The sequence below is a fragment of the Podarcis tiliguerta genome, assembly GCF_965153285.1.
Source record: "Podarcis tiliguerta genome assembly, chromosome: 14".
Classification (NCBI taxonomy): Eukaryota; Metazoa; Chordata; class Lepidosauria; order Squamata; family Lacertidae; genus Podarcis; species Podarcis tiliguerta.
In genome coordinates this window covers 7011056-7027267 of record NC_139547.1, presented here as the reverse complement: position 1 = coordinate 7027267, position 16212 = coordinate 7011056, and the positions used below count along the sequence as shown (strand labels likewise).

The window sequence follows — 16212 nt, the reverse complement described above, 5'->3', positions numbered from 1 at the left end:
CAGAGGAGAAACTAGGGAGATCACCATCAAGGTCTACTCTATAACAATCCCAGCTCCAGGCAGCGGTTGGACCTAGCTGAATCTCAAGACAATGCCTGCAAGGCTACATGAGTCCACAGCCAGGCAACACACATAGGCAGCCAATCACCACCACCACGACCATCACCCTGAGAATTTTAATCTCCCCAGGAGCCCAGCATGTGGATGGAGAAACACACACAGCGGGGGTGGGGGAGCGGCTCTTGGATGCGCGGCAAGCATGTCTGCAGGACGAAGGGGTGCACTGACAGATGGAAGGGGACAAAGAGAGCCGCTTACCTGAATATCCAAAGGAAATACTGGAGATGGGGCTCAAATAGATGCCTTTGCCATAGGCTGCTCCATGCAGCTTGCAGGAAAACACCAATGTGAGCCAAAAATAATTTGGGGGGGAAAGTGCAGGCCAGGGAAGGGGGCGCAGCACGGTGCGAGCATCAGCAAACCCTGGGGTCTGTCTGTCCTTCCTGAACATTTGGCTTTCCCGTAAGGATGTACAAAGGATCTGCTGGATCCGGCCAAAGGCCCACCTGGCCCAGCATCCTGTTCTCATAGTGGCCAAGCACATGCCCCAACAGGACCTGAGAGCAGCAGCAAGTGTCCCACTGGATATTACCATCCACTGGTATTCAGCCCACCTCAGATGGCAGAGGTATTCAACTGTGCCACCAGGGCAGGATTTGGGGGCAGACAGCAGGGGTGCCACGGACCATCACCCTGTGCAACAGGATTGGCTTCACACATTTGGAAATAAGTGACACACATTGTTCATCGAAGCGGAGGGTGGGGTGGGCTCAACTTTGCCAGGCAGCTGCATTCAGTAAAAGTAAAAGGACCCCTGACCATTAGGTCCAGTCGTGGCCGACTCTGGGGTTGCGGCGCTCATCTCACTTTATTGGCTAAGGGAGCCGGTGTATAGCTTCCAGGTCATGTGGCCAGCATGACTAAGCTGCTTCTGGCGAACCAGAGCAGCGCACGGAAACGCCGTTTACCTTTCCGCCGGAGCGGTACCTATTTATCTACTTGCACTTTGATGTGCTTTCAAACTGCTAGGTTGGCAGGAGCAGGGACCGAGCAACGGGAGCTCACCCCATTGCGGGGATTCGAACCGCCGACCTTCTGATCGGCAAGTCCTAGGCTTTGTGGTTTAACCCACAGTGCCACCTGCGTCCCTAGCTCCATTCAGAGCCACCTACTAATCACGGATGTGGATACAAGCCTAACCACAGAAGGCTGGTGTTTCCTTAAGCAGAAAAGGGTATATTTTGCTTTCAAAACAGAGAGGACCAGGACAGGGGGACAGGGGTACAGCCCCTGACTCCAGCTGAGAAGGCCATCTGCTGAGGGGAGCAGGAGGCAGGAGCAGGAGCACCTGATAGCCCCCTGCCAGCACATAGGAGCGCTGGGAGCTGCTTAAGACCAAGTCAGACCATTGGTCTATCTAGCCAGCAATGACCCGCGGCAGGTGTAAAGCAGGAGGGCAACAGCAGGGGGAGCTAGAACAGGCAGAACCAAGTCGTCTTCTCCTCCCGGCTGAGTTTGACAAGGGCCACACTGAGACAAACCACCCAGCAGTGCCACCTCCTAGACTGGTAATAGGGCAGCTGGCAGGTAGGGGCTAACTGGGACAATTGGTGGGGCAGTGCCCCATTTGCCCTCCTGGACCAGTTTCCAGTGCATCTACCTCAATACTATCTGCACTGACCAGCAGTGGCTCTCCAGGGCTTCCAATGGCTGACATTCCCAGCCCTACCTGGGAAGGCCAGGGATTGACCCTGCATCCTTTTGCATGCAAAATAGATGCTCTACCACCAAGTTACGGCCCTGCCTCCCCCCACCCCAATCTGATGGCACCACCTCCCAGGAGAGAGGAGCCGTGTGATACCACTGTTTAATCCTACAGACAGCACCTGGTATTTCCAGATCTATATTATTATGGCAACAACATCACCCACTTAAACATGTCTGATATTAGAGTGTTGGACTAGGACTGAAGAGAGCCGGGTTCAAATCTCCACATAGCCAAAAAGGTCGCTGGGTGACTTTTGAGCCAATCGTTCTCTCTCAGCCTCACAGGGCTGTTGTGAGGACCTGTAGGGTAGGGGTGGCCAGAGGGATCATTTATGCCACCTTGAGCTGACTGGAGGAAAGGCAGGATAGAAAAAAAACTGTTAAAGGCCAGGCTCTGTTATTGCAAATTGCTTTGCAGCTGAAAAGCAGTATACAAATACTGACAAAAAAAGGCAGAATTTGTGGGGCGTGGGCTGGTTCTTGGAAGAGCCCCCAGTAGAGATGCAGAGTTGCTGGCCAGTGTTGGATGGCTGGTGTTATGTATTAAGATTAGCTGCAGTTCTCACTCAGGGCCACCAGTATGCAAATGAAGGATTGAGAACTGTCGCTCACTGATTGGTTAGCTAGTTGGAAGTTGTTACTGTTACAAGTTACTTAGTATTATATAAAGCAGCCGGCTAGGCTGCAGTCAGTCTGACTCCAGGAGCAGTTCTAACTGATGTAATAAAGAGCTGTGAATCTAACAGAGCTGTGTCCTTCGTCCATCTTTCCCACTATTTAACAGCTGACTCCTCAAAGAAGCAATTCTGGCCTTCAGAGACGCCGTGCTGTTGCTTGTTCCCATGGCCCACAGCAGTGCAAATATGGCAGGATGGCAGCGAGGTGCAACCATGCGTTGCCCAGCTAACCCCACTGATTGGCTCAGAGTCTTGGGACCAACATGAGCAGTACAGGGAGGGAGGACTGTACCCAAGGTGCGCTATGTCCCCCAGGCTGACCAAGTGGCAGTTTGTGCCCTTTGGACAGGGGCAGCCCATCCCGTTTCGCCGCCGGAAGTGAAATGGGAAGGCCCTGCCCGGCCGCCAAAGCCCCTGTCCTCCAGATCATGTGAGATCACATGAGAACTAGCAGAGCCCTCGCAAGATCTCATGGAGAGCATGAGCTCTTGCTAGATTTCGGTGGCAGAGGCAGCGGGGCGGGATGCCTGCAGGGGTGCTGCCTCTTTGGTTCTGCTGCCCGAGGCGGTTGCCTCAGCCTGCCTCCTGGGTGGGTTGGACCTGCCCAAGAGGAGGTGGAGCCAGAGCCAATGGCAGGAGGAGCCAACTAATTCTAAATTTGTCCCCATCCCCCTCCTCATTGTAGAAGGGGGGAACACTGAGGCAAAGGAGGAGGAAACTCGCTGTCATGGCCACCTCCGGGACAGATTGTAAGGGAAAAACCAGGCAGGTGGGGGCTGGTTGAGGGATGATGAAGGTTGGTGGGGTGGCTCCACTGCTTGGGGCTGTTCTAGCTATGGGGAGTAGCAGGAGTCTGTGGAAGTCGCTTACCTGCAGTTTGGTGTAGGATGCATTGACCAGGCCGTTGCGCAGAATGGAGTGCCAGTTCTCAATGTGAGAGCCACTGCAGGGGGAGAGAAATGGTTCAGCTCGCCAGCCCCTGGCCTTACCCCAGGCCAACACACACAATAAAAAAAGATTTAAAATAGTGGCACGTTTATTCCGTTCCCTAGAGCTTGTGCATTTACAGGAATGTCCCCTGTCTCTGGACACCTTTATATCTGGACCGTATCTTTATTTTTAAAAATCTATTCAAATTTGGAGCTGGGGGTGGGATAGAAATTCAGCTATGCAAGCAATAAAGGAGTTTGCTATTTTATTCAAGGTGCCTAAGGTTGGTTCCGCACAGAGCTAAGTTAAAAGCCACTGAGCAGAATCCTTGTTCCACTGGCAATATGTTTTGTATCAGATGAACACTGTTGCCTAACGGAATGCATAAATAGGTCTCTGGTAACTTTGTTGTACAATAGGCTGCGTGGTCTGTTTGACAACAGGTTTCCACAAGTGGACAGGGAAACCCTTGCACCAGGGAGGGAGAATGCTGGAGACAGCCCTTAAACTTTGCACAACTTTATCCTCTTCAAATCTGTAATATTTTCACTTTCGGAGTTTGCGCAATTGCACTCGTGCAAACCCCCAGCAAATTTCATGCTGGAAAGCAGCAGAATGAAAACACAGGGTGCCTTTCAGAACAGGTGCAATAGGCAGCAGATAAAGACATTGCCTGGAAGAACATTGTGCAGCTAAGGAGGCCTGGGGCTGGTAAGTACCTGGATGAGAGACCATCTAAGGACCCCAAGGGCAACCTAGAGTCCCTTGTTGAAGAAAAGAGTGGATATTCAATAGAATCCCAGAGACCCACCTTCCGTATCTTGATGCCCCCCAGGTGATTTTTACAACAACTCTCGCCCCTGTCTATTGGCCATGTTGGCTGAGGCTGATGGAAGTTGTGGTCTGTCAACATCTGGAAGACGCCAGGTTGACAAAGGCCAATAGCAGACTTGTTCTCTTGGGATGAATCTTTATGCGTTCATGTGCAAGAGGGAGATATCTGCATGTCTAGGGGAACCTCGAGCTTGATACTAAAATTCCTTATGGTCGAAGCAAAGGGCAAACCCACCCACTCCACCCCAAAGATGAGGCTTTGGGCAGTGGCCACAGAATGCTGAGTATCTGGAGAAAGAAAATGGGAATCTGGGGGTGGGGAAGGAACAAAATATCCCGAGAAAGAGCCAGCCAGCCACACTGCAACTTATTTTTACACTTTCCCTTATGTTATAATTCCCTTTCAGCATATATTATTTTTAAAGGTTCCAGCAGTGATTTGAAGAGAAGCAGAACAAAGGCCAAGAAACGCTATTTCAAGGAACGACAAGCTTTTAGCCTGAGGGAAAGAAAACAAAACAAAACAGCGGGGTGTCCAACTTACTGGAAGGCAAAAGTGCTGCCATAGAGCTTCTTGGCTGTTCGGAAGCGGGCTTCCTTGGCAGGGGGGCTGCTCAGGAGGAGGAACTGGTGAGAGGTGTGCATAAATTTCAGCTGCTACCAAGGGAAACAGACCCACAGGAAACGGAGAGGGACAGCCAGGAGAAGGAACAAAAGCAGAAGGAGAGAGAGAGAGAGGGAGAGAGAGAGAGAGGGAGAGAGAGAGAGAGGGCCATCATGCAAGGAAGTTTATTCATCCCCCTCCAGAACCAACTGCCTGCCTTTCCCTAGTATTATTTTCATTTTAAAATGCCCCATAACTTAGAAAGCTTGCCTTCACACCCTGACTGTCTGCTAATTACACAGGGCACCCAGGAAGTGGCGTATCGTGGGTGGGTGGGGGCACGGGGCACTGGCAGAGGAACGGGGGTGCGGAGGGAGCGGACCGCCCCTAGCACCACTATTCCGGTAGGGTGCCATTGAGGCGAGGGGCCCCCAGACACGTGCCGGGCACACACACACACACCCCGCACCCCAGGTGCCACGCCCCCACAGGTGACGTGCCACTCCCCTGGGATGCGCACCACGCTCCTGGGGGGCACCAGCCACACCCCCACCTGCTCTCTGCCCCCGGTAGCGGAGCATGCAGCTTCGCCACTGCACAGGGCCAGTTCCCCCAGGGGCAAAATTCTTAGGGGCACAACATTTCCGCTCTTTACTTCTCCAAGGCCTCGACGCAGCTGAGCTCCACCTCAGAAATCGCTTTGGCAGCCCCACGGCTGGGACAGCAGAAGGCGAACTCCACTAGCCAATGGCGAGGTCAGAAGGAATGGGAGCTGGGCTTCTGCATCTAAGCAAGGGCCCATAAGAGCAGCAGATGCCAATTAGGCTCAGGGTGGGGACAGAACAAAACTGGGGAGCAGTAGGCGGGAAGAATTATAACGGGTGAAGCAAAGCCAGAAGAGACTCGCAAGGTGGACCTTGCCCACTAATTCATTTTGTGTTTCTCTCATTCTGTCCTCCCCACTTTGCACTTACATAAAACCAAGGGGGGGGGAGAGAGAGAGCATGGCCAGTGACTGTGGCAGTGACCGTGAGAGCTGAGGCAGCACTTCTCCCACTCAAAACTGTCATCCCAAAGAGACGAAAGAGGCTGAGGCGCCCAGTCAGTTAGCACAGGAGCAGTTGTGCCCTGTTACTGGACTGGGTGGGAGTTGAGGGGAGAGAGAAGTCACTCAACACCCTCGTTCCCTGATGAGGGGAGCCAAGTCGGAAAGGGACACTGAGAATCACCTGGTCCAACCCAAAAATATGCAGCTGTCCCATACGGGGATCAAACCGGCAACCTTGGCGTTATTGGCAACCCACTCTAACCAACTGAGCTGTCCTAGAGATTACTGTATTTTTCACTCCATAAGACGCACCTGACCATAAGACGCACCTAGTTTTTAGAGGAGGAAAACAAGAAAACAAATATTCTGAAGGAAACAGTGGATGTATGATTTTTGTGGTTCATGCTGTGGTCACAGACATGTGATTTGACGGTGAGTTTGGGGTAGCCCAATGCAAAAATCCTGATGATCCATGTGGATCCGTGCTTTGTAACCACATTTGTGCACAATTGCAGCCCCAGGCAACAGTGGATGTGTGATTTTTTTGGTGCAGGCTGTAACCATGGACATGCTATGTGATCTGATGGTGAATTTGGGGTGACCCAATGCAAAAATCCTGAGGATCCATGGGCTTTTACCTCCCCACTCCCAGGCAGCCTCCTTTATCTCTAGCGTCCCTTATCTCCCTCCCGATCCCTTTCTGATCAGCTGCTTCCTTTTAGCACCCCCTTCCCTCTTGTTTGCCTTAGTGTCTTTTCCTTAGCTGGAGCAGTTTTTTGCTCCTCCTTTTCTTCTAATTTCTCTCCTCATTGATTTAGTCTTCCTGTCTCCTCTCCTTGCAAGTTTGCTCTCTTTACCTCCCCCCTCCCAGGCAGCCTCCTTTATTACATTTCCCCTTACTTTTTAGGAAGAAAAGGGTGCGTCTTATGGAGCAAAAAATAGGTAAGTCTTGTAAGTGCTCCTGAGCTATGACCCCTCCCCACAATGTCACACCTTGTGGATGGGATGGCTGAACTCAGGAGTGCTCACTTACCCTGCTGAGAGGTAGCTTGACGATGTGAGACCTGTTGCTGGAGATTATCCTAGGGAGGACAAAGAACCTGTTAGTATGGCGGCAAAAGCATGCTCACTCTGCCATTGGTCAATATGAAGGCCAGATGAGAAGACCGCAGCCCTTGCCACTGGTGCAGCTTCATGCCATGCACTCCAGTGGAGCAACCTAACAGCACATCCACATCTGGGGAGGCCCGTGGTGTGATGGCAGTTAGGCAGAAAGACCTCCCAAGAAGGCAGCAACGCGATCTGGTGCTGTGAAACCCTTTAGAACTAGGCGATCTCAGGATGGAGATTGCAGGACTTTGCAATCTAGGGCATCCCTCCGGACCCCAGAGGTCAAGATTTTCTGAGCTGTAACTCCAAGCAATCTTGCTTAGGATCTCCCAGCCATTGGGGACCAAAGTCTATTCTCCACTCGCTATCCATTCCTGCCCTTCTATCCCTTTTGAAACAGAACGCAAGGCAGTGGCGCCCACCCTATGGAACACCCTCCCATCAGATGTCTAGGAAAGAAACAACTATCTGACTTTTGGAAGACATCTTTAGGCAGCCCTGTTTAGGGAAGTTTTTAATGTCTGGTGTTTTATTGTATTTTCAATATATTGTTGGAAGCCGCCCAAAGTGGCTGGGGAAACCCAGCCAGATGGGCGGTCAGTAAGTAAGTAAGTAAGTAAGTAAATAAATAAATAAATAAATAAGTTATTATTTGATTTGGGTAAACATTTTTTGCTATTGTAATTCTGCAAGTGTTCCATTTAAGTTTTGACACTTTCTTTTTTTACTTTTTGAAAAATTGTGATTATAGGAATTGCTTTTTAAAAATTTCAAAAAGTGGGGAGGGATTTCGGAAAACCAAGTTTTAAAATGGGGTGTAGTTAAAAACAATAGGCATGCTTTGGATCTCATAGCCACTGGGGATAACAATCTACCAAGAAGCAATGAAGCAGCCTTATGCCATGCCAGACCATTGGGTCCATCTAGCTCAATACTGCCTGCACTGTCTGACAGCAGCTCTCCAGTGTTCCAGGCAAGGGACCCTCCTAGCCCTCCCTGGGGATGCCAGGGATTGAACCTGGGACTTAGCCAATGCGCAATGGCTCTTGCCTATGCTCCAGTCACTCGCTGTACCATGTGCTGTTCTTCTTTCCCCTGCCCCTGGGCAATATCTGCACAACAATCCCCCTTCCTGTTCCCGTCTTCCCGGGGGCAGTCGTTGCGGCCTGGCATGGTGGTGGGGACAGAGGTGGTTTTAGCGGAGAGTGACCAGTTCAGTCACACTGGGTGCCAAGCCTAGAGGGCGCCACAGGGGGGCTACAAGTATGTTGTAGACTAGGAGGCAAGGGGCAGGAAGGGGGAACCGAATTTTGGTGTCGCGCAGGGCACCGCTGAAACTTGAGACCCCAGGGTCTGCCACTGGTGGGGGAAAGGGCAGGAATAATAATAATAATAATAATAATAATAATAATAATAATAATAATTTATTATTTCTACCCCACCCATCTGGCTGGGCTTCCCCAGCCACTCTGGGCGGCTTACAACAAAATATTAAAATACAGTAAGAAGAAGAAGAGTTTGGATTTGATATCCCGCTTTATCACTCCCCGAAGGAGTCTCAAAGCGATTAACATTCTCCTTTCCCTTCCTTCCCCACAACAAACACTCTGTGAGGTGAGTGAGGCTGAGAGACTTCAGAGAAGTGTGACTAGCCCAAGGTCACCCAGCAGCTGCAGGTGGAGGAGCAGAGACGCAAACCCGGTTCACCAGATTACGAGACTACCGCTCTTAACCACTACACCACACTGGTGTAGTGCATCAAACATTAAAAGCTTCCCTGAAGAGGGCTGCCTTCAGATGTCTTCAGGAAGCATCAGGTATCTCCTACCCTGGCCAAGGAGCCTTGCACGTTCCTGGTGGATTTGAAACTCCATCTGCTTTGTTGCTGGGCTCCTAGGAGGCAGGGCTTCTGAGGCAGACCAGAGAGAAGACTTTGGTAGGCTGGTCTGCTCCGGGAGCTCAAAAGCAGCACCCGCCCAGCCTTCTCCACTGCAGTCTGTAGTAGATACATGCCCATTGCTTATGCCATGCCTATGGCACTGTGATCAGTAAAACCGTGGCCTGCCTTGATCCCGCTTAGATTGTGTCTGTCTTCCCGCCTCCCCCCCGCCCAAGTTGCACTGTGCCCGTCCACAAGGTCTCCTGCTTCTTTACCATTGCAGGAGAGGATGGGCCAGAGGGTCCAACTTGTCCATTTGTTTCTTGATCTCCAGGTAGGAACCCTGTGGAGAAAGGGCAGCAGGAGCAGTTGCAGCAGGGTTATCATCAGTGCCAGATTTACGTATAAGCTAAACAAGCTATAGCTTAGGGCCCCACTCTCTCGGGGGCCCCAAAAAAAGTTAAAAGGGAAAAAAATAGATGTGCATTTACAAAATATAAGATAAAAAACAAATAAAATAAAACCTACATACAGCAACAGTGTTTAGTGTTGTGTAGGCTCCTATTTGTTATGTGCAAATGGCTTTAGATGTCTGTTAGGGCCATAAATTACCATACAGCATATATTTAACACAAAAAACAACGGCAATTTGTTGTTGACAAAGGACAGCTGGACATATAAAGGGCCCCATTAGCTTAGGGCCTCATCAAACCTAAATTCAGCCCTGGTTATAATCACAAACAGAACATCTCACCCAGAGCTAGGAATTCACACCAATGATTAATTAAAAGGCCCAATGATTAATTAAAAGGGTGGTGTGGCTTTAAATTGGTTTCCTGGAACATAGAAGTTTGGTTTTTTAAACGCTTTCTCTGTCTTTGTCTTTGCCAACTCAGTTTCTCTTATGTATTTGCCTTGTTTTAAATATACCAAAAAAAAATCCATCAGCAGATATTTCTCCAGGACCCAACTTTTTCTCTTAAAAGGCTTCCCCAAACCTTACATTTTCTCGATGGTTCATCCCATCCATCTCCCTTCATAATATCATTTTGTCAGCACCATTTTGTTGTTTATTCTCATTTGCTACATGATCCAGCCAATCAAGGTTCACAGCCTGTGTGATAACATCATGGCATCACACAGCCAAGTCAGAGCTGGCTACGGAACCAAATCACAAAGCCAAATCAGAGTGACGGTGATGTTTCTTGCCTTCACTCTGAGTAGACAAGCCATTTCGCTCTGTTACAAAACCTCACACACTCAAACGCAGGCTTGGGGCAGAGATTCCTATGCTTTGTGTCAGGTTTTCTAGGCGTTCTTGGGATAAACATTGGGGCAGGCAATAATTCAAGCATCCTGCCTAGTAATGGTCTTAAGTCACTTCAGACACAAAGGGGAGGAGCAGACAAGATGAAGAAAAGGCTTAAATGATATCGAGCGTCAGAACAACTTGGACACCATAAGGAAATTTTGCCATGGTATGACTATTTTCCACCTTCCCATTTCAACTCTCCGGCACCCTATCTGCATAACCTAGCAATTCTAAAATAGAAAGGTAAAGGGACCCCTGACCACTAGGTCAAGTAGTGACCGACTCTGGGGTTGCAGCACTCATCTCGTTTTACTGGCCGAGGGAGCCAGCGTCCAGCTTCCGGGTCATGTGGCCAGCATGACTAAGCCACTTCTGGCAAACCAGAGCAGCGCACAGAAACGCCGTTTACCTTCCCGCTGGAGTGGTACCTATTTATCTACTTGCACTTTGACGTGCTTTCAAACTGCTAGGTGGGCAGGAGCAGGGACTGAGCAACGGGAGCTCACCCCGTCGCGGGGATTCGAACCGTCGACCTTCTGATCGGCAAGTCCTAGGCTCTGTGGTTTAACCCACAGCGCCACCCGCGTCCTATTCTAAAATATAGGTGCACTTTTACTCTCGCAAGATTGAATGTATTGCCGTCAGCTGCACTTGAGGGATGATTCCAACAGATTCCACACGAAAAACGCTTATGTCCCTGGGGAGATGGCAGTACCGAATCAGTGGTGCATGCCCTCTTGGCTTGCACTCTTTATAAAGATTTGAGAAATGAGATTATCACCCCTCTTCTATTGTCCATTCTGGGTCGCCCAACCGCTGCCAGAGTGTCCTTTCTCTTGGCAGAGGAAGATGAGCAGTTGACAGCAAAGGCTGCAAGGTTTTTAGCTGGGGGAAACAGAATTAGATCCCCTATTTGACTATTGATTCAAAACCCTAAAATGTATTTTATATAATTGACTTTTTATTTCTATTCTTTGTATATCATATTGTTGTTTTATTGCTATGGCTGATGGCTGACACAAATAAATATTCATTCATTCAAGGGCAAGATGCAGAGAAAATTTGTTTGCACTTACTTGGGTCATTTCACGGATCGACATGACACTGTCCAGAGCCTTCTGCAGCCTCTCATAGTTCTTTTTCTGTGTGTCAGGAAAAAGAGAGAGAATATGCATCAGATACACAAATAGTTCTGCCTTATTTCCCTGGACCCATTACCAGGAAACCGCATGGCCTGAGTGTTGAGAAGGTCCCAGCGTATGCAAAGCATGCTTCAGAGTTAACTATTCTCTGCCAGTGACAGTGTTGCTTCTGAATACCAGTTGTTGGAGAGCAAGGCTTTCTACTTGCAAGGCTCCCCTATGGAGCCAGCCTCCATATATCATGGGTCCCACCCCAGTCTTAAGAATCCCTCGCAGCCCTAGGCCTGCTACCTTACACCAACCTTGGGGTTGAAGGCAAGGGTCTTAGGGTCACTGGGGTCCACAACAGAGGGGTAAGGCTCAAAGATGATGCTCTTGCGGGGAGACTCCAAGGCAGCTCGGCACATCGCCACCAGCAGGTCCACTACCTGAGAGAGAGAAGGAACTGAAGAGGGCATATCCCAACACCTCATCTCATCTCCATCCTGACTTGTCCAGACAGAGGTAACGGGGCATTGTTTAATTTTCATGAAAATAAACCAGAGTCCTACAACCCAACAGGGCTGAGAAGCTTCCACGTGGGGATGGATAGCTTCTGAGGCCGCATTCCCAGGGAGATGTTCCAATAAAGCTTTTCCACCCTACTCAATGAGTGGCTAGGCGTACTCATCCATAGTGACAAAGGAGAGCTTTGATTCCATTCACATTAAAGGCAAATATATCCAGTTCACACTTTTCAAAACAATATTTGAACTGAAGCACAACTGTCCATCAAAATTTGCACTTCTCAGGCTTCTGTAATGCACTTCTTCCACCAGGTAACGTGTATAAAAAACATCTACAGTGGTACCTTGGTTTAAGAACATGTCTTAGTTTACTGTATGAACAACTTGGATTAAGAACGCTGCAAACCCGGAAGTAGGTGTTTTGGTTTGTGAACTTTGCTTTGAATAAGAACATGTTTCGCTTCCTGTTGAGTGTATTCCATTTGTAAATTTAGTCCTCCGCTGCTATGGGAAAGCACGCCTTGGTTTAAAAATGCTTTGGTTTAAGAACAGACTTCTGGAACGGATTAAGTTCGTAAACCAAGGTACCACTGTACTAGGATAAAGTGCATAATTTAAAGTATGCCTTAAAGGGCACATCTTCATGAAAACAACATACAAATCACTATGCCCCAGCTCTCTTTTTATGTACAGCATTGTGGCTGCCCGGTCAATCGTTGCTGCTTCTGCTGCTTCTATTATTATTATTATTATTATTATTATTATTATTATTATTAATTCTCAATTTTATACATTTCAATAATTTTACAATCATTTCAAAACCCTACTTCCTTCCCCCTCTTTCTGCAGTTCCTTAAATTTATTTTTAATATTTTCTGCATATCCAAATTAACTTAATTTGCTCATTTGTTCATCTACTTTAAATAGATACTCTTATAAAACTGCAGGTTATTGCAATAATCCCGCCAATGTTCTTATCTGTTTAAAATTTATTTGTAAATATTCAAGAAACCATTTCCATTCTTTTAAAAAAGAAAATTGTTATCTTGATTTCTTATTTTTCTGGTAAGTTTCGCCATTTCTGCATATTCCATAAATCCATTCTTCTTTTGCTAGGACTTCTTCTTCTTTCCATTTTTGGGCAAGTAACATTCTTGCTGCTGTAGTCGCATACATGAATAAATTTCTATACAGTACAGAACCCTTGCTTCTTCAGTCAGCTTCCATAGATTGCAACGACACCATTAATTTTATTGCCGTCACACTTGCATGGATGAAAGAGTGACACCAGAAGATCAACAGAAGGAGAACTTTCAAGAATCAGTCCTGGCTATAGGCGAGCCCTTGATTATTGTTTGGTTCCCAAGTTCTGGCCCCAGACAGTCCTCCCTTCCAGCTCAGCATCCCAGCCCTTGTACCTCTGCTCCTGTGGCCACCTCTTCTGCAGCACCGGACATCACACCCAGAGTGTAGAAAGAGAAGACACACAGCTCCCGTGTGCACACAGCTGGCTGAAGAAAGGCAAAAATAAAAGATTTTAAAAGCCGCAGAGCTAGTGTGTGTGTGTGTGTGTGTGTGTGAGAGAGAGAGAGAGAGAGAGAGAGAGAGAGGTGTGTCAAAGTCCGTCTGCATGCCAGGATAACACTTCCTTGAGGCCACCACCGATGGCCAGAAGAGACCATAACTCTGCATGCAGAAGGTCCCTGGTCCAAGAACCCAGGGAGCTGCCTCACTCTGCCCAGTGGTAGGGCTGCCCCTGCCTCATTGTCCATTAACATGACCTCCAGGGCCTCCATTCTTTCCCCCCCCATAATAATATTTATTATTTTCCATACATAGACATAACAAAAGAAAAAGTTAACAATAATAAAAGAAAAAGAATGAAACAGAAAAAAGAAAAAGAACAAAGAATACAGAACATAAAATACAACAAATCATCATTACACTAACACTTAATTAATTAAGATCCATCTTCATAAACTTATTATTTGACTTCCTCAAATCTCTTCCATCTGAATTTCTTAGTAATTATATATAGAAGTTTCCAATATAATTGTTTCATAAAACCATATCACACCTCCATTCTTTTTTTAACCAAGACAAATCAAAAACTACACCACGCCCCCCCCCCCATTTTTTCCTGCGTCCACTCAGCTCCCCCACCAAAAAATCCAACGAAAGGACTACCAAGTTTTTCAACTCTTGAGCTCAGGGATTTTATCACCGGTGAAGAAAACCTTTCCCACAATGACATTTCCCCTAGTTTGGATTTATATTTTCTTCTGAATATTTTATAATATGTTATGGAAATAAGTCAGAGGGTTAGGGGGTTTTTTGGATTTTAATTAAGCATTATGTAAATAATGTTAAATACACAAAAACTGTTTTAAAGGGGTAGATTCTACTATATATCTTGGAAAGTTTTTGTTCACTGTGCATTTGGATAGCTCTTAATATATCATAACCTAATTTTATCTGCCGGCTCCAGAAATCAGGGAGGAGGTTTTTGTCTATGTTTGGATGTGATTGGATGCCCTTTTGAATCAAGATGGTGGATTGCTCCATTCAAAACTGCACTGATTTAACCACTGGTTTTGAAATAGTACTGTTTTTTTGTTTTGTTTTGTTTTCTTAGAACTCCCAAGCAATGCCAGGTATGAAACTGCTAGTTTATTTTTATTTTGATCATTTTATTATGTAGACTTGTTTTTAAAGTCTCTTGGTTTTATCAGTATTTCTTAGGAATTACACACACACATACACACTTAAACATTCATTCATACTGGCAGACAGAGAGAAAGAGAGAGAGAATCATAGAGATGGAAGGGACCTTGAGGACAATCCAGTCCAACCCACAACCCTGAACTTAAGAGTCTCACGCCCTGCCGACTGAGAGTAGTACCTTCAGCATGGATCCATTCTGGAAGACGTGCTGTTCGTCACACACAACACAGTACTCATTCAGGGTAGGAATCCTCTGCTCAGCGTACTTCATGATCTGAGTGAGAGAGGGGAGGCCACATCTAGATCAGACAAGGTGGACACTTCAACATGGCCAAACACAGAGTTCTGTCACATCACACACAAAGCAGAGGCCAATCTGTATAAAATCTGCACACATGAATTTTACATGAGTTAAATTGTTTTAGTTTTGTCCCCATCCTCCTCCCAGCTGCGTTCTACAAGGGGCAACACTGGAACTAAGGAGCAAGGTGACAGCCAGGACCACCTCCTGGATTACTTGTAAGTAAGAAGGCAGGCAGATAGGGGTTGGCAGAGAGGAACCGACTGAGGTTGGTGGGGCAGTGCCCCCATTTGCCCAATGGACCAGTCTCCACTGGATCTCATGTAACAGACTTGGCAAAGTGTGCTGGGCCCGGGGGTAAACCTGAGCAACGTGGTCCAGGTCAGGTCCCGAATCCAAGGATTCCGCGAGGAGACAGTCCAACAGGACCAAGGCAAGTCACAAGGCAGGAACCCAGGCTAGGTCAGGCACAGGGTCTCAGGCAGGTAGCAGCAATGTTGCTCCTGCAACCAGGGGCAGGGCCTGACAGCCTTTCATCTCTGTCGGGGTAACGGCCAGTCCTGATCCCCCAGTGACTCACCTCCCTGTCTCACCCAAAGGTGGGCACTCCTCCTGTGAGTACTCAGGTCTCTCCTTCTCTCAGACCTGAGTCTCTGCAGCTCGGGAGATGTCGGTGGGTTACTAGACCCAGAGGCCACCTCAGCCTCTCCTGACCCAACTGGTAGTGGAGTAGCTGTAAGTGATGGCCCAGCTGGAGGCAACAAGGTCATCCCCGCATCTGGAGCCAGGGCCGGCTCAGGCCCCTGACTCGGCCCAGCTGGGTGCTTGTTGCAGGGGAACCTGTGCAGACTGGGGGTCTTCAGAATCAGGCCCCAGACTAGGTTAAGATGCTGCCTGAGGCAGAGGATCCAGTGCAGAATGAAACTCCTCTGGTTCCGAGTTCGAGCCCGAGTCCCAGGCCATCACACAAAGACAGCTGCCCAAGCCCCACTGCCAGTCAAATTAAACAAGACTCAGCTACATGGACCATTGATGGAGCTGTGCTGAAGGGAAGGGTGGGAGATCTCAGGCCTTGGGCCAACCACAGCCCCCCAGGTCTCTCTTGGGGAAGAGCCATGGCTCAGCATATGCTATTGCATTTTTATTACATAAATGCAAACATAAAAGAAACGCGGAAATGTAACAATTCCCCAAGGAGGTAATGTTAAATCTCATGAGACATATTCCACATTAAGAAGAATACAAGAACAAAATCATAAGTGATATATGTGAGGTGGAGGAAAGTATCTCTGTAAATATATCTGTCACTATATCTGAA

At 48.0% G+C, this 16212-nt stretch overlaps 1 protein-coding gene across 5 annotated transcripts in view; it reads right to left on the bottom strand.

Moving 5' to 3' along the window:
* PARP6 (poly(ADP-ribose) polymerase family member 6) overlaps positions 1–16212 on the bottom strand; it is a 52325-nt gene that overhangs the window by 3525 nt on the left and 32588 nt on the right. For 2 of the 5 annotated variants that reach the window (XM_083413078.1, XM_083413080.1), the window contains exons 11-19: positions 14772–14867; positions 13288–13380; positions 11666–11791; positions 11298–11363; positions 9185–9252; positions 6954–7002; positions 4813–4925; positions 3375–3447; positions 319–388 (exon numbers count right to left, since the gene is read on the bottom strand). In XM_083413078.1, the coding sequence (XP_083269204.1) occupies positions 319–388; positions 3375–3447; positions 4813–4925; positions 6954–7002; positions 9185–9252; positions 11298–11363; positions 11666–11791; positions 13288–13380; positions 14772–14867 (754 nt within the window). The remainder of the gene's footprint in view (positions 1–318; positions 389–3374; positions 3448–4812; positions 4926–6953; positions 7003–9184; positions 9253–11297; positions 11364–11665; positions 11792–13287; positions 13381–14771; positions 14868–16212) is intronic. The other 3 variants (XM_083413079.1, XM_083413081.1, XR_014504814.1) reach the window with 2 other exon arrangements.